This window comes from Wolffia australiana, chromosome 9, assembly GCF_029677425.1.
Source record: "Wolffia australiana isolate 7733 chromosome 9, ASM2967742v1".
NCBI classification, from domain to species: Eukaryota; Viridiplantae; Streptophyta; class Magnoliopsida; order Alismatales; family Araceae; genus Wolffia; species Wolffia australiana.
Window position 1 is genome coordinate 9,532,673 of NC_135843.1, and position 27,525 is coordinate 9,560,197.

The 27,525-nt window shown below is 40.1% G+C and overlaps 2 protein-coding genes across 2 annotated transcripts in view; one reads left to right on the top strand and one right to left on the bottom strand.

Moving 5' to 3' along the window:
* Positions 1-836: 836 nt before the first annotated feature.
* On the top strand, positions 837-6,114 carry LOC144707521 (DEAD-box ATP-dependent RNA helicase 9, mitochondrial-like). The gene is made up of 7 exons (XM_078580662.1): positions 837-1,311; positions 2,826-2,953; positions 3,018-3,429; positions 3,850-3,948; positions 4,468-4,692; positions 5,193-5,354; positions 5,455-6,114. Exons 1-7 carry the CDS (start codon positions 937-939, stop codon positions 5,911-5,913), a joined length of 1,860 nt encoding a protein of 619 aa, XP_078436788.1. The 5' UTR covers positions 837-936; the 3' UTR covers positions 5,914-6,114.
* A 1,305-nt stretch (positions 6,115-7,419) lies between these two features.
* The window catches only part of LOC144707389 (pentatricopeptide repeat-containing protein At1g71490-like), a 45,965-nt gene continuing 25,859 nt past the window's right edge, over positions 7,420-27,525 (bottom strand). Inside the window, exons 3-5 of the mRNA XM_078580492.1 lie at positions 12,668-12,775; positions 10,695-10,755; positions 7,420-8,849 (exon numbers count right to left, since the gene is read on the bottom strand). Of these exons, the coding sequence (XP_078436618.1) occupies positions 7,420-8,849; positions 10,695-10,755; positions 12,668-12,775 (1,599 nt within the window). The remainder of the gene's footprint in view (positions 8,850-10,694; positions 10,756-12,667; positions 12,776-27,525) is intronic.

A 27,525-nucleotide genomic window follows, 5' to 3' on the forward strand; every position in this document is an offset into this window, starting at 1 on the left:
TCATCCATCATATATCATCCATCACCCATCACTATCATCCATCATACATCATACATCATCCATCATCCATCCTCCTTTGACCCATCACCCATCCTTCATCCTCCATCATCCATCCTTAGTCATCCGTCCTCAGTCATCCGTCATCCATCATCCATCATCCATCATTATAGTTCAGCGATGCGAACGGGTCAATTTTTTCATCCCGGGACGTAAAAATCGTCCTGTCCGAGGATACAGACAAATTTTGGGACGTAAATTTGTCCCGGGGACCATCGGACGGGATGGTTTTCGTCCCGTGGGATGAAAAAACCGTCGGTCTGAAGGTCACTGCCGATGGATGGACGGTTGTGGACGAAAAACCGCCGGATTCTCATCCGACGGTTGAGATCTCTCCAAGTGGCCTTGCTATAACAATTTGCATCGAGGTCCCTGTATTTTTTTGCGCATGCAAACTGACACTGCTCAGAATTAATTGTACATATGTACATATGTCCATTTGTATTCTCTCTCCTCCATATTTCCCTTAAAAAACTTAGAAAAATCTATATTAATATATTAAAAATATAAAATGGGCTGTTTTTGTCGGGGACAAATTTCGTCCTGGGAGGACTGGACGGGACGAAAAACCGTCCCGTTCTTCGTCACTGAACTTACTCTGGACGTCGGAGGGGACGAAGTTCGTCCCGTCCCATCCATTGTCCACGTCCGGGACGATCCGGAACTATATCCGTCATCCGCCCAAACCACCCTAAATATCTCTGCATGAGGGCAATTTTTTTATTAGGAAGATCCTTTCTTTTTCATAAATATCTTCCACTCTGCCCCGTTTTAACTTCTTCACGAGGGTTTAAGACCCGCTTCTCTCTTCCTCCGTCGGTCGTCTCCTAAAACCCTAGATCGTCCTCTCGCCTCTCTCCCTTCCCCTCTTCCTCGGCGATGAATCTCCTCATCAGGCGATCGGCGTCCATACCCGCGCTACGCCAGACGCTCTCGGCGCTTCTCGCCGCCCAAATCCCGGCTTTGTCTTCGCTTTCGTCGCGGTTGATCGGCGAGGAAGGGCGGCGTTGTGGGGAAGGTTTTAATGGGCTTGATTGCCGCCGGGAATTTCATTTCTTTGCCGGGCGTCGGGATTTCAGAGCTTCGGCGCTCTCCGGTGCCGAGTATGCCGTCGATGAGACGCCTTTTTGGGAGGACGAGAAGCCTAGAGGAGCGTCGGGGGATGAGGGGTTGGAAATTGCGAAGCTGGGTATTGCCCGGGAGATCGTTTCGTCTCTTGCCCACCGGGGGATCGCGAAGCTTTTTCCCATTCAGGTGGTTTTTTGGATCAGTGATTAGCGCTCTGGGGTTTCTGTGATTTATGTTTCTTTTAATCATTGCGCTCTGGGTATTGGTAATTAGTTTTATTTATCTCCAATCGGGTATTGCCCGGGAGATCGTTTCGTCTCTTGCCCACCGGGGGATCGCGAAGCTGTTTTCCATTCAGGTGGTTTTTTGGATCAGTGACGAGCGCTCTGGGTTTCTGTGATTTATGTCTCTTTTAATCATTGCGCTCTGGGTATTGGTCATTAGTTTTTATTTTATCTCTAATCGGATGGGGGATTCAGTGGTTGAGCTAGATTCACGCAGTTCCTTGGCTGCTTTGTTGGAGCCTTTGATTAGCTGCTGAAATTCAGATGTTTCTTCAAACCATCTTTGATCTTTGTGTTTAATTTTGCCCTATCATCACATCATCGTGCGTCTTTTTTTGAGAGTCATTCGTCTATTTTTCTCTGCCAGTGCATCATCATGCTATTATTCTCCAGAGTACTTAATATATTTTCCGTTTTTTTATATCATTATGTAATCCTTTTTCAGAGTTATTCAATTTATTTTTTACCTACAGTTGCGTCATAATTTTATCTTTTTTCTGAGTTATTAATCTATTTCCCCCGACCATCGAATCATGATGCTATTTTTTTCAAACTAATTATTTTTTCCCTACTATTTCAGAGTTACTAATCTATTTTTTCCTACGATTTCATCATCATGCGATCGTTTCCAAAGTTCTAGCCTATTTTCCCTACCATCGCATCATCTTGCAATCTTTTTCAGAGTAATTAATTTTTCCCTACGATTTCATCATCATGTAATAATTGTCCGGGTGAGTAATCTATTTTTCCCCGCCATTTCACCTCCGCGCAGTCTCTCACAGAGTTATCTAGCAATTATTCCCTTCCATTGCATCGCAATGCAATACTTTTCAGTGTTATTAATCTATTTTGTCGCTACCATTTCATCATCGTGCAATTTTTTTTCAGACCAATGTATCGACTTTTCCCATTCATTACATCTTCATGCTAGTTTTCCGCAGTAATTAATTTGTTTTCACTGTCACTGCATCAGCATGCAATATCTATTTTCCCCACCTTTGCATCATTATGCTATCTTGTTCAGAGTTATTAATCTATTTTCCCTACCATTTCATCATCAAGCAATATTGCAGAGTTAATATTCACTTATTACTTTTCCTACCATTACATCATCATGCTATATTTTCAGAGCTATATATATATTTTTCCTTACCATTTCATTATCTTGGAATTATTTTCAGTATTAGCATTTTCCTACTATTCATCATCGTTGATTTTTTTCCGAATTATCAGTCTATTTTGCCATACTGTTGCATCATCATGTAAACTTTTGTCTAAGCTATCAATCTATTTTGCCCTACCGTTGCACCATCGTGCAATCTTTTTTCAAAGTTATCAGTCTATTTTGCCCTACCGTTTCATCGTCATGCAATTTTCTTTCAGAGAGGTTAATTTTGCTTTAACCTACCATTACAGAGAGCTGTTCTGGAGCCAGCAATGCAGGGGCGCGATATGATTGGACGCGCTAGGACAGGAACAGGGAAAACGCTGGCATTTGGAATTCCCATTATGGACAAAATTATTCAACACAATGCCAAGAACGGGTATGGGCATTGTGTAGTTCCCTCCACCTATTCATTCTCCTCCAATTAATCATCTTATTTCCAGATGTGGGAAAAACCCTTTGGCAATTGTCTTGGCTCCTACCCGAGAACTGGCCAAGCAAGTGGAGAAGGAATTCAAAGAGTCAGCCAGTAGTTTATACACCTTATGTGTCTATGGAGGGTCTCCCATTGGGCAGCAGATGAGAGCTCTTAACTATGGTGTTGACATCATCGTTGGAACGCCTGGTCGTGTCATCGACTTACTTGGAAGGGGAGCATTGAATCTGAGGGAAGTCAAATTTGTTGTTCTTGATGAAGCTGATCAGATGCTTAATGTTGGTTTCAAAGAAGATGTTGAAAGAATCATGGTAAACTTACCGGAAAATCGTCAGACTATGCTTTTTTCTGCAACTATGCCGACGTGGATCAAGAATCTTACTCGGACTTATCTTAAGAATCCAGTTACTATTGATCTTGTAAGATTCTGTTTCCTTTTCGATTTTTTTTCAGTCTAATTATATTTTCATGTGTTTTTAGATTATTGGTTTTGTTAATTGATTTACAATTAAGCACAATTTAGGGATGGAAATGATTGAGCTGATCTTTTTAAATGTGAATCAGATGCTTTCTACCTCCCTCCGTTAAATATTATGAATGCTTTTAAAAAAAATTAATATATTTTCATGCTATTTTTATGGTATTAAGTTTCTTAATTTACAATTAAATTTCTTTTAAAGTACTATTTATTGATGGAAATTACTAATCCAAAGTTCTTAGTTCGATTTGATGTTCTTTAGATTCATCTTATCTGTCGGAATCTTAGATCAGCCCGTTATTTTATTTTTGAATCCTAAAAACTTGGCCTATGATCATGATTGTCTCGAATTTTTTTGTAGGTCGGTGATTCGGATCAGAAGTTGGCTGAGGGGATCTCCCTATATTCAGTGGTGGCGGACAACTATGGAAAGGCATCAATTATTGCCCCGCTAATCACCGTAAGTCCTCGATTCTTTAATGTTTTAAGATATTTATGAATGGCAAATGTGTCCTCCATCATAAACATCGACGATGATATTTTTCTGCCTTCGCCTCTCATCACTTTCCTGCTGTTAACCTCACTCAATGGATGAGAGGTGGTCACACAATCGTTAATGTAACTGGTCTGCAACTGGGATGATGATGACGAACGAAATTGTTGGTGTCACTCAATTATCGAACATGGCAGGTTTTTGATTGGAAAGACGATTTTTTCTTGTCACTGCCTCGTCACTCTCCCATTATTAAGCTCACTCAGACAATGAGAGATATGGAATCATCATTGTATTTGCATTTTCTACCGCCAGGATGGCAGTTGAAAAATTGACATTGTCTCTTAAGTTGTGATGATGGTGACGGGTTTTGTTGGCATCTTTAAATTATAATATTTATAGTGCTCAATATTGCTGGTCGCTGATTTTCTATAGTGGCTAATGGATTTTTTAAAATAATTCAAATAATTTGTTGGTGTTTTCTAGGAGCATGCCAAAGGCGGGAAATGCATTGTTTTTACCCAGACAAAGCGTGACGCCGATCGGTTGGCTTACTTTATGGCAAAGGCGCACAGGTGCGAGGCCCTGCATGGGGACATCACACAAACTCAACGGGAGAGAACGCTTGCTGGTTTCAGGGACGGCCAGTTCAACATATTGGTTGCTACTGATGTAGCCGCCCGTGGCCTGGACATCCCCAACGTTGACCTCGTATGGCATTGACCTTTTCTAAAGAAATCCTTGGGACCCACTTTTCATTCACCATCAATACCATCATCATAATCATCAATATCATCATCAGTACCATCATTATTATCATCAATGTCATCATCAAATTTATCATTGTTATCAATATCGTCAATGTTTTTTCTGTATAAAATCATCAATGTTAACCTTGATATCCTAATCATTTTCAACATCATCTTATCAATATGGTCATAATTTTTATCCTCAACATGATTGTACCATCATCATTATTTTAAAATCATCGTCACCATCATCAATATGATTAGTATCATCATCATTACTATCGTTGCTAATATCATCGTAATTATTTTTTGGCATCATCATCATTATCATTATTGTCATTTTTATCAATATCATCATCAGGATCATCGATTTTTGTCGTAATCAACATCATCATTGCTATTATCATTATTGTCATTGACGTCTTCAATCCTCATGATGTGTAATTATATCTGTTTCTGAAGGTCATACACTATGAACTACCCACCACGTCCGAGATCTTCGTCCACAGGTCCGGCAGAACTGGCCGGGCTGGCAAGAAGGGCAGCGCCATCCTCATCCATTCCGAGCATCAGTCTCGTACCGTGAGGCAAATTGAGATGGACATTGGTTCCAAGTTCAACGAGGTAACCATTAACCATACGAACACATACCATTGCCATCACCATCGCCATCACAATATTTTTTTCTGGATGGGTTTTTTAAAAATCTTTTTCCCTTTAACAGCTTCCCCGGATAAAAGCTGAAGGCGGGATGGACGACTTCTTTAGCGACATGAGAGGAGGGTCTTCGAGTTCGTTTGGCGGCAGCCGTGGCGGGGGCGGTGGGTACGGCCGGTCGGGCGGTTACGGTGGCGGGGGCAGCTTTGGTAATCGGTCTGGTGGGTTTGGCAGCCGCGCTAGTGGGTCTGGGGAATCCGGTTCGGGCCGCTTCGGCTCGTACGGCGGTCGCAGCGGTGGAGGTGGCAGTAGCTTCCCGTCTCGAGGCGGCGGTGGTGGCAGTTACGGGTCTGGTGGCGGTTACGGTTACGGCAGCAGTGGTGGTTTTGGTGGCGGCAGCGGGGGCGACCACGGGTTGACGAGGCAGAGGAGCTTTGGTAATGCTGGATCAGGCAGCCTATCCAACCTTGGGGCTGGCTTGTTTGACAACGTTGACAAGTTTGGGTCTGGAAGAAGATCCTCATGAGCGTTGACTTTCAGGTCAACGGGTGGATTGGTGTAGTCAACCCTGGGATCTTCAGGTATTTTGACCTAAAATCTGTATAATTAAGTTTTTTCTTCTTTATTCATCCTCTGAGGACTTGGATGATGACAATAGATTTTTCAGATATTTGATAGTGGATGCAGTACTGATTTTATCATATATATATATATATATCTTTTGTTCTGTCGTCACCCCTCTTTGACATGACCACCGGCGGCGCTAATGTGGTGCAAGACATTGGGGATGACTGGGCCGATGCAATATAGTTATTAATTTATTTGTGTCCTGAATTTTGGACTAGGGATGGGAAGTTTTTTGTTCATTAAGAAATACATTGAATGTTATGAAAAAATGGCATGAAAAATTCTTGCCCAGGATTATCTCTCTTTCCAGTGTCCATCGGTTTCAAGTGAACTTGCGGAAGAACCAAAGACCCAACAGTTCCTCATCTTTGGGCAGAGCACACCATTCCAAAGAAGAAGAATAAAAACACAAACCCATCACCCCCTTATGGGCCAGAGCACACCATCCCAATAAGAAGAATAAATACACAAACCCATCACCAACCTGTTGGCCAGAGCACACCATACCAAAAAAGAAGCATTGCACTATAGTTCCGGATCGTCCTTGATGTGGACGATGGACGGAACGGGACGAATTTCGTCCCGTCCGATGTCCAGATTCAGTGCAGAGACGAAGGACGGGACGAATTTTCATCCAACGATAAGAAAACCGTCCCGTCCAGTCCTCCCGGGACGAAAAACCCATTATATATTTTTAATATATTAATATAGATTTTTCTAATTTTTTAGAGACTTAAGGAGGAGAGAGAATGCGAAGGGCCATATGTACAATTATTTCTGAGCGGTCTCGGTTTGCACGCACGTAAAAAAGGGACTTTGATGCAAATCATCATTTCGAGGCCACGTGGTTACATCTAAACCGTTGGTTGTGAATCCGGCGGTTTTCCGTCTGAGACATCCAGACGAACGGTTTTTTCGTGCCATGGGACTAAAACCGCCCCGTCCGGTGGTCCTCGGGATGAATTTCGTCACGTATCTTTGGACGGGATGATTTTTTTGTCCTGGGACGAAAAAATCGTCTCGTCTGCGTCCCTGCACTAGTACCCATCACCACAAATTGGCCCGACAATTTTAAACAAAACAAAACCGGGACGAAAAAATCGTCCCGTCCGCGTCCCTCCACTATACCCATCACCACAATATTGGCCAGATAATTTTATACAAAACAAAAACCGGGACGAAAAAATCATCCCATCCGCGTCCCTCCACTATACCCATCACCACACTATTGACCAGATAATTTTATACAAAACAAAAACCAGGATGAAAAAATCGTCCCGTCCGCGTCCCTGCACTATAACCATCACCACAATATTGGCCCAGATAATTTTATACAAAACAAAAGACTCCTTCAAACTTTTTTTTTGAAGAAAATAAGAAATACCACCCTTAATCGAAGACTCCATCAAACTTGAGCTTGGGCCAGCCTACCCCTGCCGAACCATCCATTACGGGCATGAAGAGTGGCCATGCAAGAGTAATGCTCTCTCCTGGGCACCACAGAATAAAGCCTCCCCATATTCTCAAAAACCCACTGAGCCTCAGCCAATAGCCCAGCCCGGCAACAAGCCCCCAGAGCCGCAGACACCGCCACATGATCAACCCCCACCCCATCATCCCTCACCATGCATCTAAACAACACCATGGCCATATACCCATCTCTCTCTCTTCCCAACCCACCAATCATAGCCGTGTACGTGGCCCTATCCTTCTCCCCCATCCCTCCAAAGACCTTCCAAGCCTCCCCCACTCTCCCCGCCCTGCAATACATCGAAACCAGCGCGTTCCACACCTTCAAACCCCCCCAAAACCAAGTCTTTATCAACCGGCAGTGAAGCTCCCTCCCATGGCGGACGTCCCCAAGAGAGAGAACAGCGAGAAAAGCCGCTTCAGAAGGCCATCCTTCTCTCTCAAACCCGCCTCGGAAGAACTCTATCGCTCTCTCTCTCCTCCCCCATGCAGCCTCTCCGCCAATCACAGCGCTCCACGCCGCCTCGCTCCTCCTCTCCAAGCTCCAAAACTGCCTCTCCGCCATCTCCACTCTCCCGCACTTAGCGTACATGGCTATCAGCGAGCTCTCAACCCGCTCGCAGCGACAACAGAGAAGCCTGAGAGAAGCCCCGTGCAATTCTCTCCCACGCTTCAAGGAACGGAGCTCCGAGCAAGCGGCCATGGCGACGACGAACGTGACCCCGTCCAACGTCGTCCCCGTTTCCCTCATCCTGGAGACCAGCGATAACGCCTCCTCCGCCTTCCCCTCTCGCCAGTTCCCCGTTATCACGGCGTTCCAGGTCACCCCGTTCGGGGCCACCTCCGTTTTCATCCTCTCCAGCAAGCTCGAAGCTTTCTCCCACGTACCCATGGCGAGGAACGCCGAGATAACGGCGTTCCAGGAGACGACGTCTCTTTGGGGCATTCCCTCGAACAGTTCCACGGCCATGCAGACCTCCCCGCACTTGGCGTAGGCGGAGAGAAGCGCGTTCTGAAGGAAGATATCTCCCGAGGGGAGCCCCGTCTTGTGTAGCTTAGCGTGGAGGCCGGTGAGCAGGGAGAGGTTTCTCGTTTGGGCGCAGGCTTTGAGGAGGGAGGAGAAGGAGAAGCCGTCGAGGGAGACGGAGGGGACGGCGTTAAGGAGAGAGAGAGCTCGGTGGGGGAGGTGGGAGCGGAGGAGGTGGGAGAGGAGGATGTTCCAGGGGAAGGGGGAGGAGGAAGAGGAGGCGATGGAGACGGCGCCGTTAAGGAGAGAGAGGCTGGCGTAGAGGGCGACGAGACGGGGGAGGAGGCTGGGGTGGAGGTGGAAGCCGAGAGAGAAGACGTGGGCGTGGAGTTGGCGGCCTTGGGAAGAAGAAGAGAGAGTTGTGGAGGAGGCGAGGAGAGAGGAGAGAGGGTGGAGGAGGAGGTGGGGGGGAGGGGAGAGGAGGCGGAGAGAGGCGTAGGCGAGGAAGGCGGTGGAGGTTTGGCCTTGTCTGGCTTGGGCTCTGATGGAGAGAGCGAGAGAGAGGGCGAGGGAGGAGAGACGGCGGGGAGAGAGACGAGGGAGGGACATGGAAGGTGGGGCTCTTCATGCAGGAGAGGTGGGGTTATTCTTCTTCTTCTTCTTCTTGTTGGGGTGCTCTTCTTCTTCTTCTTCTTCTTACTGGGGTGCTCTTCTTCTTCTTCTTTTTCTTCTTCTTCTTCTTGGGGTGCTCTTCTTCTTCTTCTTCTTATTCTTCTAACTTATTGGGGTGCTCTTCTTCTTCTTCTTCTTCTTGGGGTGCTCTTCTTCTTCTTCAACTTATTGGGGTACTCTTCTTCTTCTTCTTCTTCTTATTGGGGTGCTCTTCTTCTTCTTCTTCTTGGGGCGCTCTTCTTCTTCTTCTTCTTCTTCTTGGGGTGCTCTTCTTCTTCTTCTTCTTCTTGGGGTGCTCTTCTTCTTCTTCTTCTTCTTCAACTTATTGGGGTGCTCTTCTTCTTCTTCTTCTTCTTATTGGGGTGCTCTTCTTCTTCTTCTTCTTCTTCAACTTATTGGGGTGCTCTTCTTCTTCTTCTTCTTCTTCTTCTTCTTCTTCAACTTCTTCTTATTGGGGTGCTCTTCTTCTTCTTCTTCTTCTTATTCTTGCTTTGGCAAGTTTGGGAGGAGGGGTTTGATTGGGTGTTTGTTTTTTTTTAATGGGGGTTTTTTGGTTTGCTGTTTGGAGAGATGGGCTCCTCTTCTTCTTCTTCTTCTTCCTTGGAGGGCATCAAGAGCTTTTGTCCCTGATAAAGGGGAGCACTTCATCTAGTTTGATTGTCTCTCTCTTTTTGATTTTCCAAATTTTGTTTAGCATTTAGAGAGATATTGCCTGCTGAGCATGGGCTCCTCTTCTTCCTCCTTGAAAGCTTTTGTCCCTGGTGTGGAGGCAAAAAATGTAGGTTTGGAGTGCTTAGTGTAGTTTAATTGTCTGTCTTTTATATTTTCTAATTTTTTTTTCCTGGGATTTTTGGTTTGATGTTTGGAGAGATGGGCTCCTCTTCTTCTTTTCCTTGGAGGGTATTGAGAGCTTTTGTCCCTGGTATAGTGAAGCACTTCATCTAGTTTAATTGTCTTTTTTTTTCCAAATTTTTTTTAGCATTTGGAGAGATATTCCCTGCTAAGCATGGGTTCCTCTTCGCCTTCTTTGAAAACGTGTCTCCCTAGTATAGTGGCAAAAATTAGACGTTTGGCGCAGTTAATCTAGCTTAATTGTCTGTCTTTTTATTTTCTAAAATTTATTTTCTGGGATTTTTGGTTGCTGTTTAGTGAGATGGGCTCCTCTTCTTCTTCTTCTTCTTCCTTGGTGCGCATCGAGAGCTTTTGTCCCTGGTAAAGGGGAGCACTTCATCTAGTTTGATTATCTCTCTTTTTTAGATTTTCCAAATTTTGTTTAGCATTTAGAGAGATATTGCCTGCTGAGCATGGGCTAATCTTCTTTCCTCCTTGAAAGCTTTTGTCCCTGGTATGGAGGCTAAAATGTAGGTTTGGAGCACTTAGTGTAGTTTGATTGTCTGTCTTTTTTATTTTCTAACATTTCTTTACCATTTGGAGAGATGTTCCGTGCTGAGCATGGGCTCCTCTTCGTCCTCCTTGAAAGCTTTTATCCCGGTGTGGAGGAAAAAAATGTAGGTTTGGAGCACTTAGTGTAGTTTAATTGTCTGGCTTTTTATTTACTAAAATTAGTTTACCATTTAGAGAGATGTTCCCTGCTGAGCATAGGCTCATCTTCTTCCTCGAAAGCTTTTGTCCCTGGGGTGGAGGCAAAAAGTGAAGGTTTGGAGCACTTAGTGTAGTTTAATTGCCTGTCTTCTATATTTTCTAAAATTTGTATTCTGGAATTTTTGGTTGCTTTTTAGAGAGATGGGCTCCTCTTCTTCTTCCTTAGAGAGCATCGAGAGCTTTGGCCCTAGTATAGTGGAGCACTTCATCTAGTTTAATTGTTCTTTTTTTATTTTCCAACTTTTTTTACCATTTAGAGAGATATTCCCTACTAAGCATGGCCTCTTTTTCTTCCTCAGATTGCTTTGACATCTAAACTTTTTCCCTAGTATAGTGGAGAAAATGCAGGTTTGGAGCACCGAAAATAGTTTAATTGTCTGTCTTTTTTTTCTAAAATTTGTTCACCATTTAGAGAGATATTCCCTACTAAACATGCGCTCCTCTTCTTCCTCCTCAGAGTGCTTTGACATCAATTTTTTTTGGTATTATAGTAGAAAAAATGGAGGTTTGGAGCCGTTTCTATAATAGAAATTTCCAAAATTTCTAAAATTTTGGGGTCCTTACTCAAATTTCTAAAATTTCTCTACTATTTAGAGAGATATTCCCTATTGAGCATAGGCTCCTCTTCTTCCTCCTCAAAGAGCTTTGAAAACTCGTGTCCATAGTATAGTGACAAAAATATAGGTTTGGAGCACTTAATCTAGCTTAACTATCTGTATTTTTATTCTAAAATTTGTTTACCATTTTAGAGAGATATTACCTACTAAGCATGGGCTCCTCTTCTTCCTCCTCAGATCGCTTTGACATAGAAACTTTTGTCCCTATTATAGTGGAAAAATGCAGGTTTGAAGGCCCAATAGTAGGTCAGGTTGTGGCCCAAGCCCCTCTGATTTCTCTTTTAAAAGCCCACAACACTTTTTCATCACTTCAACCCATTTTGATAATCACTAAGCTCCCAAAAATTATCCAATTTCCTAAGAATTGTATCTTCTAACTCCTGTAAATTTTTGCACTTTTGGAACTATAAAATACTCATCAGTAATCAAACTGACTGACTTCATAGAAGTCAATAAAGTTAGTGAAAAATAATCATAATGTGCAAAAGTTAGAATTTCTAGCAAATGCATAAATATTTGGTTAATTCAAATAATAACATGATAAATTATAAATTACTAATACCAAAACATCTAAACTGTATGGAAATATATGTGCATTTATCACGTTATCAACACCCTTAACTTGATTCATTGCTAGTCCCATAGGAATGGGCCTTAGGTTCACCTTTGAGAAGTCCATCCATGCTTTGAAACAAAAAACTCAAGTATGAAGTGTTATGAGTATCAATCACATCTCTAAGTATATGAAGTGTCCTCCGCAGAAGGACACTATGCAAGTAGAATAACAACAATTTAAGTCCTCCAATGTGGCTTTTATGGGCCCACATTATTTAAGGAAGCATGACAAAAATTCATAACTTTCCATTGTTCTTCCTCAGGCATGCATGAAATAATTGGGGTTCTTTGTAATAGTAAAATTGGAAATCCCTAAAGAACTTTTTTCTGTCATGCACATCCCAATCATCTGGAATCGATCCTGTGACTAAATAATTAACTTTGTGTGCATACCAAGGTGAGGTTTGGCTTTTTACCTTTAGAATCTACTCATGGGGAAGTTATCTATGATAGGTGTAGGTGTATTTGTAGAGAGCCTAGAAAGGTGATCAGCTATAACATTCTCTACTCCTCTCCTGTCCTTGATATCTATGTCAAATTCTTGCATGAGCAAGATCCACCTCATTAACCTAGGATTAGTTTCTTTTTTTGAAACTTCAAAGTTGAATGATCAGTATAAACAACTATTTTACTGCCTAAAAAATATGAACAAAAATTTTCTAAGGCAAATATAATGCAAGCAATTCCTCTTCAGTAGTAGTATAATTTACCTGAGCTCCGCCTAAGGTCTTCCTAGCATAGTAGACGGCCACAGGTTTCTTGTCTAACATTTGTCCTAGAACCGCTCCCACTGCGAAGTCTGAAGTATGACACATAAGCTGGAACGGCAAATTCCAATTAAGTTCTTGGGGAACAAGAGCACGAACTGAAGCTTATTTGACCTGAAAGCACGATCTTTTAACACTCTCATCTAAAACAAAATCAACATTTTTAGAGAGTCTATGAGTCAAAGGTTTGGAGATTATAGCAAAATCTTTAATAAATCTTATGTAGAAAGCAGCGTGAACAAGGAACCCTCTAAGCTGCTTGAGTGTAGTTGGAAGAGGGAGGCCCTTGATTACTTTGATATTGGCCTTGTCCACTTCTAACCCACTTTTACTAACTTGATGTCCTAGCACTATTCCGTCCTCCACCATAAAGTGGGACTTCTCCCAACTGAGGACCAACTTGTTCTTCACGCAAATCTGCAAAACCTAAGTTAAATTAGCTAATCATGCATCAAAAGAAGAACTAAATATAGGGAAATCATCATTAAAAATCTCTAAACAATTCCCTGCTAACTATGAAAACAATTCCCTGCTAACAATGCAGGTTTGGAGCACTGAATCTAGTTTAATTGTCTGTCTTTTTATTTTCTAAAATTTTCTTTAACATTTAGAGAGATATTCCCTACTAAGCATAGGCTCCTCTTCTCCCTCTTTGAAAACATTTCTCCCTAGTATAGTGGCAAAAACTACAGGTTTGGCGCAGTAAATCTAGTTTAATTGTCTGTCTTTTTATTTTCTAAATTTTTTTTACCATTTGGAGTGATATTCCCTGCTGAACATGGGCTCCTCTCCTTCCTCCTTGAAAGCTTTTGTCCCTGGTGTGGAGGCAAAAAATGTAGGTTTGGAGCACTTAGTGTAGTTTAATTTTCTGTCTTTTTTATTTTCTAAAATTTGTTTTCTGGGATTTTTGGTTGCTGTTTAGAGAGATGGGCTCCTCTTCTTTTCCTTGGAGGGCATTGAGAGCTTTTGTCCCTGGTATAGTGGAGCACTTGATCTAGTTTAATTGTCTCTCTTTTTATTTTCCAAATTTTGTTTACCATGTAGAGAGATATTCCATACTAAGCATGGGCTCCTCTTCTCCCGCTTTGAAACCATTTCTCCCTAGTAGAGTGGCAAAAATTAGACGTTTGGTGCAGTTAATCTATGTTAATTGTCTCTCTTTTTATTTTCCAAATTTTGTTTAGCATTTGGAGAGATATTCCCTACTAAGCATGGGCTCCTCTTCTCCATCTTTGAAAACATTTCTCCCTAGTATAGTGGCAAAAATTACAGGTTTGCCACAATTAATCTAGTTTAATTGGCTGTCTTTTTTATTTTCTAATTTTTTTTACCATTTAGAGAGATATTCCCTACTAAGCGTGGGCTCCTCTTCTTCCTCCTTAGTGCACTTTGACATCAAAACTTGTGCCCCTAGTATAGTGGTCAAAATTACAGGTTTGGCGCGGTTAATCTAGTTTAATTGTATAACTTTTTAGTTTCTAAATTTTTTTTACCATTTAGAGATATATTCCATCACTAAGCATGGGCTCCTCATTTTCCTCCTCAGATCGCTTTGACATCGAAACTTTTGTCCCTATTATAGTGGAAAAATGCAGGTTTGGAGCACTTAATCTATTTTAATTGCTTTGGATCACTTACAATACACAGCTCGGAGAAAGGGCTCGGAGACTGATATTGAAGATAACCTTAATTTGGGCTCAAAATATGTTTCCCTTTTGTGTTAATTATTCTCCAGTGGAGAATTAGCCCCTATCCTTTTATTTTCTAAAATTTATTTACCCTTTAGAGAGATATTCCCTAGTACCAAAATTGGATGCCATCATGGTTTTATTGGCTATGGCTGGTCCCATAAAGAATGTGAAGAGTGTGTTCTCAAATGTATAATTTAAGAATGTGAAGAGTGTCTCCGTGAGCTTAAATTATAACCTCCATTTCAATGGAGGCAGCCAGTTCACACGGAGCGACAACTCTAAGCATGCTCTCACTAGTGGGTGTGGCAAAAAATGTGCCACACATGTAGTGAGTCTGAACGCATACTCTAGTAGAAAATGTGCGCTATACACACCACACTTGCATCACACACGTGGCAAAGCCACGTGTGCTCTGTGCACAAAGTTTGAACAGTGACTTATGCAAAGACAATCCTGGCCTAGTGTGAAAAATAAGCTGACCAGGATCGGTGCTAGACGAAATAGGGTAGGGAGACCTTATACTTTGTACCACAGCCTTCAGATGCTATCTGTGGGGCGGAAGATCTGAAGGGACACATTTCACATATAGTGTGCCGATGAGGAAGAAATGCGGTACTCATGTGGTAAGCTTGGATGCATGTTCTAGTACCACCACATGTGGTAAATGCATTATGGTGTGATATAGTCAGAGTTCGGACTTTAGGCAAAGATTGAGGGAGATTATCTGAAAATATGTTGCATGAAGCATTCTCTCTTAATTTGGTGTAAGAACAAGTTCCATTATAAAGGCTGTTCCAGCATCTTGCTGAACACGGTTGCCCTAATCAATTCTCTTTGCCAAAAGTACTAAATATTCTCTTTTAGGAGACAACTCCAATACAAGTATAATCGGGTTTTAGGAATTTGATTGAATGCTTGAATAATCTTTTCAGGTTATGGAAGAAGATGATAAGTCCATACTTGATCTATAAATTTTTTTTATTATCAGATTACTAAGTGGGGAACTTGTTTCACCCTTGATTTACTTCTTAGAAGGAGTCTCTTCAAACTGCTCATGTACCCGACCTCTAGATGTATACACATGATCAATATGTTATCACATCTCCACTTCTTCTACTATTGTTGAAAATATTGTGTGTCTCCTCACCATCAAGACACTCTAGTGGAACAAGTGAAATGAGTACAATGGAAGAAAGGGGGGAATAAAGGGTCAACCAATTGTGGCTGGGATGGACACTTGAGATGGGTGCCGCATATTTAGATAATAATGTGTATCCACCAACGTCCGTTAATCTGATGTGTGTAATCTTGTAGGTCCATGTATCTTTATAGTAAATATCTTTAATGTACAAATATCATATATTGACCAACCTCATTAATTTAAAATATAAAAAATATAGATTATTTAATCAAGGATTCATCAAAAACTTAAGCTTTCATCTAGTGAAAAATCTTTTCTAGAGTATTTCCCCATGAATGCAGAATTTACAAGAAGAATGCTGGAGCAAACAAAAACATACATATTATATTGAATCACTAGTACTGACATGCCTTTCTCAATAACTGAACATCCAAAATGTTAAAAATTGTGTGAGTGCTTTAAAAACTGTAGTTTGAAACTTCTGATTGCCAACACTATATGAAATGCATCAGATCTGTTGAACTAAGAGGGGGTGAATTAGTTCCACTTCTTTTTATTTATATATATTCCTTGTTTTACTCTCACTTACTTCACTCAAGGGACAATAAATTTTTACCCTGCTTCGAGGCACTAATGTGCCCTTACTGCAGCCGCGCCTCACCCGAGGAGTCGCCCTGACTCCACTAATCAGTTTGGCAAATGCAAAGTGAGAAAAACTGTTTGCGATGTACAATCGCTCGCACTGATCTCAAGTAATCACACACTAAAAAAGAAAACACTTGCTCGGTGCCGACGTCTTCCTCGACCACAATCGAGTGCCTTCTCAGCTTCCAGCAACTTTCTGAGCCTCTCCTCAGTCCACTCTGTGCTGATGAAGTCCTCACGTCTCAGGCCACCTTCCCGTGTTCAAGTGGATGTGATCTTTCTCCTGTTAGTGCACTTCCCTGAAAAGTAATATAATGACAATATCTTTGTTGACCTTAAGTCAACTTTTCTCCTAACACTAGTTCTCTCCTAAATTCTGTTTTTCCACTTTCAAGTCACAAACCGTGTATCAAATGTCGATCGATGTCAACTACCAATGGATATAATCAAATGCAGTCAAAATCTAAACTTATATCAACTGGTAATAATTCTGCTCAATTGTGATAAGATAGTCCAATGAAATCAATTGATGTTTACTAATTTCAGAAATATTCAAAGTAGACAATCAGATCAATCAATATTAAAGATCAATTGTCTTAACTCAAGTTAAATGTGATTTAAAAAATATCAATTCAAATAAAGTAATTATTGTGAATCTGATCGAATGTGATTTAGAAATCTCAAATTAAATCAAACAATTTCACTGTGTAAATCCTGATCGAATGTGATTTAGGAAATATCAATTCAAATCAAATAGTTATATCAATTCTGATCCAATGTAGTTAGATGATATCAATTTAAATCAAACACTTGTATCAAATCTGATCAGTTATAACAAAGATATATCAATTCAAATCCAATGGGTATTTCAATTATGATCGAATATATATATATATATATATATATATAGGAGATATCAAATGTATTTGAATTTGCGAGATTAATGCATTCAAGAAATCGATTTAGATAGTTATTTAAATTTCATCCAATCTAAAATTCAAATTCAAGTTTACAAGATGAATGAATAATTTTCGAATTGAATTTCTTATATCTGAAGAAAACTGAATTTCAAGAACGTTACTTAAATTCAATTAGAATTAGGACGCCTAAAATATTCCAATATTTTGAAATCAAATTCAAAACTAATTTGAATTAATCAAAGAATTCAAATAGATTTAAAGCTGTCAATATATTCAATAATCAAGAAGTCCAAGAAAGTTAGTTATATGATTTCAAATAATTGCAAACATCAAAATCGAATTGAATTTTATATCAATTGACAATGTAGCAAAAAGTGATTTAATGTTTAATCTTTATCGATCACGATTTCAATTAGATTTTATGTTTGATTTCGCATAATTAAGAAACCGAAAACAACTTGTTATTTAGATTTCAGAAATCCAAGATCAAAATCAGTTTTTCAAATTATGAATGTTCAAATTTTGATTTTATATTCTAACTTACGAAAGTCAATGAATTTCAAGAACCTTCAAATTAGTTTCAACAGAAATCAAGAAATTGGTATCTTGATTTCAAGAAATCAAGAAATTGGTATCAAGAACCTTCAACAAGATATGGAACAATCTAACCATGATTTTCTTGAAGAATCAGTAATCACAAACATGCAGATGATGATGTCCACCAGTCTTGAATTTCCACACCACCAGCCAGAACTTTCAAGAACTTTCAGTTGAGAGAGAGAGAGAGAGATCACGATTTTTCAAGAGAAGAGAGAGAATGAGCACCAAAGGAATACCTTAGAAAAAAGACTACATTGGATATTTATAGCCTTCAACTGTTATTGGGCCCAATTTTCCTTGTCTTATTGGGCTTCTACCTTAATTATAAACTTATTATCCCTAATATACTCCATCACATATTTATCTAATAAATGTTTATATATTACTACTATATTCAACTACTTAATTAATTTCATTTAATATTTATTATATTAAATCATCAAAATCCTTTTCCTAACAAGATCAAAGATAAAAAGAAGAGAATTCAAATTTTAAAGGTGAGATTTTATTGATTTAATAAGTGTCAGTAACAATGGACACTTGGACTACCACTTCCATTGTGGCAATTTGTGGATAACAAATCACTAGATCGTTCAGTATTAGAAGCTTAATAAACAAGTTCTTAGTATAAATCAATCAATCAAATCACATGAGATGTGATACCTTGTTAATCGATTTACAAGAAAGATATTTCACTCAGTTTTGAGGGATTACAGTCTGACTCACAACATAATCGATACTTTATTATCTTCTTTGTCCCAATGACTAACTATTGGACAATAGTTTCTTCCTTGTATATGTATTTTCTATCACGACCAATACTACTAGGAATAACACAATCGTTAGAACCTTAGGAAGGTTGTTAAAGGCTGTTGGCTCCAAGTTCAACAATCCGCACCATGGACTGTGCATGGCCTATAATGTATATGGTGGCAACGACGTCAACGCACCATCTTTGGATGCGCTGCCACCATCATCTGAGATGCCTCGCGTCCTGACTCGTCGCCAATATCAACTGAAGAACCGCCTTGATAACGACCAAGTCAACGCACCGGCATCAGATGCATCGGCATCATACGCATCTCCACTTACACACGACATGTCCGACACCATGACACGTCGTCAATCCCAGATCCAGAACTGCCCTTTGATGTGACACGATAACACATCGACTACTTTTATTTTATTTCTCGTATTTTCTCTTTCCTCCTTGGCCTATATGTAGGTCAATGTTGCAAGAAACATTTGGTGAATCATTTTTCAAGAATTGGAGTTTCTTTCTTCTTGGAGGATTTGCCCTAACTCTCTTCTCCTTCCATTGCTTGCTACTACCGTCTCTTGCTACTACCCGCCGCTTGCCGCTACCGCTGCCGCCGCTTGTCGCTGCTGCCGCCCTCGACCACCCGTGTCATCACCTACCGCGCCCGCGCCCTCGGTTGCCTGCACTCTCGGTCGCCCGCGCGCACAACCGCCCGCATCACGCCACCCGCGCGGCGCGGTGTTTGTGCCTGCACCGTTCGAGTGCCCGCGCTGCCAGCGCCCGCACTATCTGCGCGCCCTTGCGACGTGCCGTCTAGGCCCTGCCGCCCGTGCCCAATACCGCCTATGCCCGCGACCTCAGCGCTTGCGCCGTCCGCGCCCGCGCCCTCGGTCGGCCATGTTAGTACCCGCACCCTCTACCACTTGCGCCTTCGAACGTCTCGCGTCCACACGACCCCTAAAACCAGTATCCTGGGTTTCAGATCCTTCATTCTGTAAGTGCACGCCCCGTTTACCGTTTAGGTTTCGGAGCGCTGCCCCGAATCCCGCAAGGGGGAGACTCCCCCCTTGACCCCCTCCAACTGACCGCGCAGTTGGATTTGCGACACCACGTCAAAGCACACATCAATCGTCCCGCCAACGACACGTCGGGAATTTCCTGCAGGCTCTTCACGCACTATCTAGTGCTGAGGTACTTCTACACTCTTTGGTGTCCGTGTTCTTCTTCCAGTGTTCTTTGAGTGTTCATCCACCGCCGTCAGATTTGATTGGATTTTGAATCTTCAAGCGACTAGTTGAATAGGTCTTTGAATTTTCTAGCGATCGCCATTTGGATTTATTTAACATTTTGCTTTGTTTTCACTACGGTGGTTGCGAGACAGTACTCTCACCCTTGACGAGGAAAGGGGCTGCACCATCATTATTTTCACCGGATTTAAGTCTTCGAATTCGATCGTGTGATTTGTGGTTTGTTTTATCCCATTCCTCCCCTAGTCATCCTAGTATCCGGTTCCCATTGTCACCCTGTCCCCGTCTCCTCTAGCCACCGTGCATCACCCTGTCATCCCCTAGTCATCCTGCATCAGTATAGTTATATGTAAAGCCTGTCTTGACATAACTAGTAATTCTATAATAACATTTTTAGTTCATTAAGTTTTTATAAGGTACTTTGTAAAATTTGATAAAATTTTATTTTTTATTGACCAGCGGACTCAGAAATCCATACGAACAGGACATCAATCAAAGTAAAAGATTTGAAGGTAATATTTAAGATATTTCAAAGAGATTCTTTGTGGATTTTGAAGCTAATTGTTGAAGTTGGAGCTTCATTACAAAGGCTTCATCACTTTCATTCATATCACGTGGGAAAAATTAGACATGGAGAACTGTAATTTACTCATATAAGACAATATCAGGTGAATAAGCTCATAAGATTAGATTGGCCACGTTCATCCACCAAGGGCTACAATGAATCACACATTGACTTACCGCTGCCTTCAAGTGAGATGCCTAAGGCTTTTGATCATGATTTATGTGATATATTTTCAGATTCACACCTCTCCCTTTTCAAGATGTTCACAGCATTATTCAGGAGATTTATATCCTTTGGGTCACTCTACATCTGAAGATATTTGTCTATGTACCCCTACATATCAGTTACGCTTATAAGACATATGAATAAAAACTGATATCAAGGGTAGGAAAAACCTAATATTTTATGAACATTGATTGCAAGATGGGTTTAGCTTCTTCTTTAACATGATCACCAGATCATGAATATCCCTATGAATTCACCTCCTCAATATTTTATTCTAAAAAATGGGAAGCTCTAACTGAACTATGGTGCGAAATATATTAGGATGTGGCGGAGATAGTGAACTGGATTGTCTCCCACCAAGCACTGATTCTGTAATCTTCATCCATACTTCATATAATTTGATAAGATACATTATATTCTCATGTGAATGTATTTTTTATTTAAGGTTGATACTGGAGATCCCTTGACTCCTGAAAGATAAGATTACTTTAATATTTAAAATATCAAGGCACTTTTGGCCCTCATAAGTAGATTAAAAAAAATGTACGTTTGAAAATGATTTTCAATGTAGATTAAAAAAAAGCCAATATTCAGAATAGGGATTCTCTTGCATTTCCTCTGAATTTGGATGAAAATTTGAGCATATGCTCTCTCCTCTAAATGTGTGATCCTCCAAATCATATGTGATTTCCTTTTAATGAATAATCATCATTCAAGCTCCTTCGATCTTCTCATGAATCGGAGGTTCAATCACCAAATCTTATCCTATATTTTCTCTAAAGTGATCTTATAATGCATGACTTGGAAATTTTGATTCATCCTCTCCAAATTTATCCTCAATTCACTCCCCAAAATCTTCCATAAATTCACCTTCTTTCTCTTCAAAACTGGTCTAATGCATTCTCTTGGCCTACTATGCGTGTTCCTTAATAACTATGCTTTACAGATTCATGATGAATATCCCAAAATGTGACATCTCAAGTGCAACACATTCCCCGCAGATAATGGGAAATGTGTCATTCATGTCCCTACAAAATTTGAGCATTCACATCATTGAAACACAAATAATTCACATTAGCTTTTTTCAATGTAGGCCATGCCTCATTGAGTCATCTCTATATATTATCGATATACATGATCAACGGGTGTCCCCTAAAACCTTCACAAGCTAGTAGACTCACAGAATATTGTGAATCTAGTGCATAAAAATCAGGTTCAGATATGGATTTGGTTTTGATATTATGGTCCCAATAGTCATATGAGTCATCATCTTATGGGGTTCATTCTTCTCATACGATGTGCCAGGGGAGTGCTGGGAGTAGGAGTGGTCGTCCTCATAAAACTGTTCATTGGTAATTCTCTGGAAAGAGTCATTTCTAGACAGGAAATGTGGGTGATAGACTAGAGGAAAGCAATTATGTGATGATTGTTGGCTATGATCATCTCGGTACTACCCATAATATATGGACTAGTGAGAGGTAGGTTCGTGTTGTTAAATATCCTGATGAGTATGATATGAGTGTAATATCTCATAATGACCCACTGACTCATACATGTCCTGATGTGAAAATGGATAATCATATTACGCATAATTATAGCCCCAACTGTAGTCACCATCCATGATTAGTCATCATGGGGTATGTAAAAGTCTTAAATAAAATCTTTCAAAAGTTTTGGACAATAAAATCAAATAATATGAAAATAAGAAAAAATAAATTTAGAGAAAATAAAGTATATGGAAATCAGGACAAGCTATATACCTCAAATGATGTTTGCAATGCCACAGGAAAATTTAATTATATGATATTAATGTAAAGTAAATCAGGAGATAAGATGTCACCTTGAATTCCTCCTAATTCTAGCTGATGATAAGGTGATAATATAAGTATGGAGAATAAAAATAAAATAAGAACATAAATAATATAGAGAATAAATAAAAAATATCTCATTGTAAAGTTTATTTGCTTTCATCAAATAGATCTTATAAATGTTTTGAGTCACCGAGGTAATTTAGCAGTGAGTAATGTTGTCTCCACCTAGACTCCTACTTATAAATGATTCAGATAGGAATAATGAGAGTATGATGATAATATGGATAATAAGAGAAATTAGTTACATAATAAAATAGGATAATGAATTGAGTAATAGTAAAGGTGATAAAGAAAATTGATAATATATTGTTATTATGGCAATTGGGAAATCGCAGAAATGAATATATTATAATAATGAATGAAAATAAGTTAAGTAAAGAATAAAGATAAAATTAGAAATAATATTTATATGAGATAGTATATTTTATTTTTATGGTTATTATTTTAAGAGATTAGAGGTACCAAATGCATAGGATGATGAAATATACTTTTGGTATTTTAATAAAGAAATATTGTGGTATTTTATGGTGGATATGTGTATTTTATTTTTAATAAAATATTGTTGAAAGAATGGAGAAGGAAATGAAAATGCATTAGGTGGATAATGAAAAGATATTAATTAATTATGCATAAATTTATGGTTTATTGATAACATGCATCTTTAGTGCCTTATATTATCATATTTATGCGTATTTATGCATTAAATTACTCATATTTTCATGTTATCAAGCTTAAAATGATTAAATCTATTTTTAGAACAAATTTCTGAAATTTTTCTATATTTTAGGATTTTTCTAATAGTATATTCTAAAAGAATATAATTTTTGAGAAAGAATATGATTTTTATGGAATTTTTGGATATTAAATTTGGAAAGATATGATTTTTCTGATTCAAAAAATATATTTATACGTATTTTTTGGGCTTTTATTTTATTTAATATGAAATTTTAAGTATTTTGGTTTTTTTTATGGCATAGTGTGACGTGGCGTGCGGATGCGCCGCCACATCAGCATTGAGAAAGAGATTTTTTCTTTGTTTTTTGTCCTTTTGACATGTACATGTGGCACGGAATATGAAAAGTCGCGGAATACGAAAAGCCACGGAATACGAAAAGCCATGGAATATGAAAGGCCACGGAATACGAAAAGACATGGAATATGAAAAGCCACGGAATACGAAAAGCCACAGAATACCAAGTGCTTTGACTTCTTAACAGGCACAAACTGATGACATTGATGAAGAGAGATAAGAAATTAAAGGCTAGGATTGCTTCAACTTCCAACGGCCATAACTTTTCATCTTCCCCTCCTCTTTCTCTCCATACCCTCTAATCTATAAATAGAGGCCTGGATCATTGTAAAAACCATCTTGAACTTGCTTCCCACTTTTGTGGGCTGATTGAAAGAGAGTGAGTTTTGAGATCCATCAGAGTGTTCTTGGTGTCTTGGGTGTGTGGAAGAGACAAAAGAGAAGAGGGGGAGCTTACCGGCACTCGCAAATCACCGTGATCCTGGCGGAACGTAAGGATCTAAGGTAAGTGTCTTCGCCTTACGTTGTTTCTCTCCCAACATCATCGTTATCATAGTTATAGTTTTTTTTTTTATCAACGTTTCATTTATCACTTCACTCACTTACGTCCCCACTCTCTCATCTCTCCATCCTTGCCATCGTACCATTCCATATCCAACCACTATCCTCGTTCATACCATAGTTCATTATCGTGTCCGTCACAATCACTTACTCTTTTATTTAAGTTAAATTAACATATAAATTAAGTACTTCTTAATCGATATCACTCGCTCATATCCTTGAATTGTGTTTTTGTCGATTGCTCATTGATCATCACTAGTTTAAGAAAGTAATTCCTTAATCATCGTTCCCTGTGGAGACGATCCGTACTCATCACTAACTACGTATTTTCAAGTACGGTCAAATATATTTTATTGAATAATCTCAATCACCAACAACGAATTTTAACCCTAAAATTGAGATTATCATTTATGAAGGTAATTTTATATATTAAAGGAGCTTAAACTCTAGAGAGATAAGGATAAAATGTATTCTAAGTTTTAAGAGAATATAGAGAAATTAGATAAAGAGATAAATGGACAATAAAAGATAGTATAATAAGAGTGAATTAAGAGGAATGATATCTATTAAGAGAGGGTAAAGGGGTAGACTACCTTAATAAAATGATATGTGTATTGATTTATATATTTTAAGTGTAATTAATTTTTTCATAATATAAAATTGAAGAGAAAATAAGTAAAAATTTACAGACATCAAATGAAGACAATGCTTGACGAATTGCCTCAAAGAGGCAATTCAAAAAACTTTAAATCAAAGTCATATTTAGTACTGGTATTTGATCAAATTTCGTACATTAAACTAGGGATAAAGTGAATAAATTGACTTGAAGAAGGATCATAGTGAAGGGGAACCATTCTGGTTGTCGTGAGTAGGAGAAAGGAGAGTCGATCGCTGCTCCCCTAGCTTTGGTTTGCTTCTTTGGCTGTGACCCACTGTGCTGGCACAATCCAGTCCTCCTTGGAGCTTGTTTCATGACTTCATGAAGCTATCACAGCTCTGTATTGGCTGGACAAACTCCAAATGGGTGACCCCCTGTTGTTCTTATTATTGGTCAAAAGATGGTGAAAATAGGAAGACAATAATCTATAAAAGGGTGGAGGAGGGGCCCCCCTCCACCATTGATGGCATGAGTCATCTGTGGATGTTTACCGAGGGCTGTAGTCCCTCACCCAGCATCTGCCTTAGTCAAAAATTGCCATCTGACTGGAGGAGGATGAAGGCCAACGGTAGAAATTGACTTCTTTGCTCATGGCAAGACGATATCCTTAAGAGATGGACCAATGGCTGTGATTAAACTGTGGTGTAAACTGGCCCATTTTCACATGGACTTTGGGTAGGGTTGGCTCAAAGCCTAGGCCTTTTTATCTCTTTGTTCCTTAAAGTTGTTGTCGTTGGTCCACATTCCATCTATTTGTCTTTTTCAGCTCAGATCAATAGTGTCTATGATAATATGAAATTTACTGTATTTATTTCATAAACATGGTTTTATATTTGCATTAAAATGACTATAATTGCATGTTTGCATAGTGAAAATGAAATAAAATTATCTTTTGACTGAATTTTCTAATGAATTTTCCTGACTTTTACTTTTTTTTCTGGACTTTTGTTGAATGAAATAGTGGAGAACATGAAGAAAAGGGCCTTAAAATTGCTATCATTAGTTTTGCAGGTGAAAATCTCCAATTTGAGTAAAGTTTTTGGTATTTTAACCTGTTTTGGAAGAATAGAGGGCTTCTTCACAAATTTTTAGGTGAAATAGGAGTGGAGGGTCATATATCCAAATATTTCATAGACCAATGTCTAAATAAAATTTTGTAAAAGAGGAGGGATTTTCTGCAAATTTTGTGGACAGAGAACACCAAAAGGATCAAACACCTAATATTGGTCGAGATTCAAACCTTGGTATCTGAAGATTCAACTGTCGGATTGAGTTCAACTTTGAGGGCTAGTTCTTCATTGTATCTGCTTTCCATCCGTATGATGGATTGTCGAGAAGAGCCTCAAAATTAAAGGGAATTAAGGAAAACTTAGGGGAAAAAGTGAAATTGTCTCACCCCTCTACCCTTGGTATAAATTCCTAAATTTCTCTCTCTTTTTCATTCTTGGATGCTTGACCACAGTCTGCACTCACAGGGGATCTCTTCCTGGATCAATCTTTTTCCTGGTATTTTATTTTATTTTTAGTTTCCATCTTCATCTATCTTGATTTGTGTTCTCTTAAGTCACCTTGGCTACAACGAAATGTACTAGCCCTTGTCTTGGTTCAAGAAGGAAAATAATTAATGATCAAATTCTATTATCCGATAGAAGAATACTTGATGGCGCATGCCATCTGGACCTGTTGAAGCTGTCATCCGAGCCGCCGTCACCGTCATTGACTGCCTGCCATTGCGTCCAGCTGACCGGCACGCCAATGCACCAAGAAGACTCCCAGCACCGACAGCTCGGGTGAATTATGCTCATTTATCGTGTTTTGATTTCTTTTACCCCTTCGTCTAGTCACCGTCGTCGTATTCATGTCCGTCATTTTATCCATGTTTTGCGTCTATGTCGTCATGTGAGAGGGGTCCTTAGTCATTTTGGACTCCCCTCCTTTTTCCCCCCTTCCTTGATGTTTTATTTCCCCTTTATTTTTGTAATGGGCCCCATTATATAAGGGCCCCCTTAGTGGACCAATACCCCCCCCCCCCCCCCCCCCTTTTGTTGACCCATTAGGCCCATTTGACTTCCCTTTATAAGGAAAGAGTGGGCACCCTAAGGAAACTAGACCAAGTAATTTGTTAAGGATTTTTGTTTCCATCGTTGCTTGGTCTCACCCCTCCCAAATCAGGAAGAAGGGAGGGTGAAGAAGGGAGAGGAGGACGGGAAGGAGAAGGAATTGGAAAGGACGGGTAAGAGGGAAGCTTACCACACTGGTGACATGCCTTAGAATGCCCCTATCCCCTCCTCTAATCTCTCCATCTCACGGCCCCAGCTATGCGACCGGTTTTCCACCGCTCGCCTGAAAGAGGTTCGCCGCTCCAGGATTGGTGCCACAAATTCTCGCCTGCACCCCGACGAATCACCGTTGTATCTACAGATAGCGGCCGATGGGGCAGGCATCCCACCAGACGGCTGACAGTGCGTAGGGTTTAGGTACTAAATTGGTGGACAAAATATCCGCCTTGTCCTCTCTAGCCAAGTTGATCGAACTCCAGTCCGCGGCACCTTGCGACCAAGCTCGAGCTACCGGCGTTGAATTGGTTGACCTGGGAGGGCGTAGACACTCTTGCGAAGTGTAAATTCATGCACCAGGGTCATCGATGACTCGTGTGAGCTCGCCGGTGTCAGTCAAGATCTTCGCCAGAAGGCTGTTGATGGTCAGATTGAGATCGATCGAATCATCATCGGACAAGTACCTAGACAGATATGCTGGCGCCGATTAGACCAGATCAGATCACTCAACACCAGTCGATTGACATTGGCCATCGCCGCTGCCAATCAGCCCAACGCTGGCCAGTCACCGTTGGTCAATTTGACGCCAACCCAGTCAACGCTGGTCAACC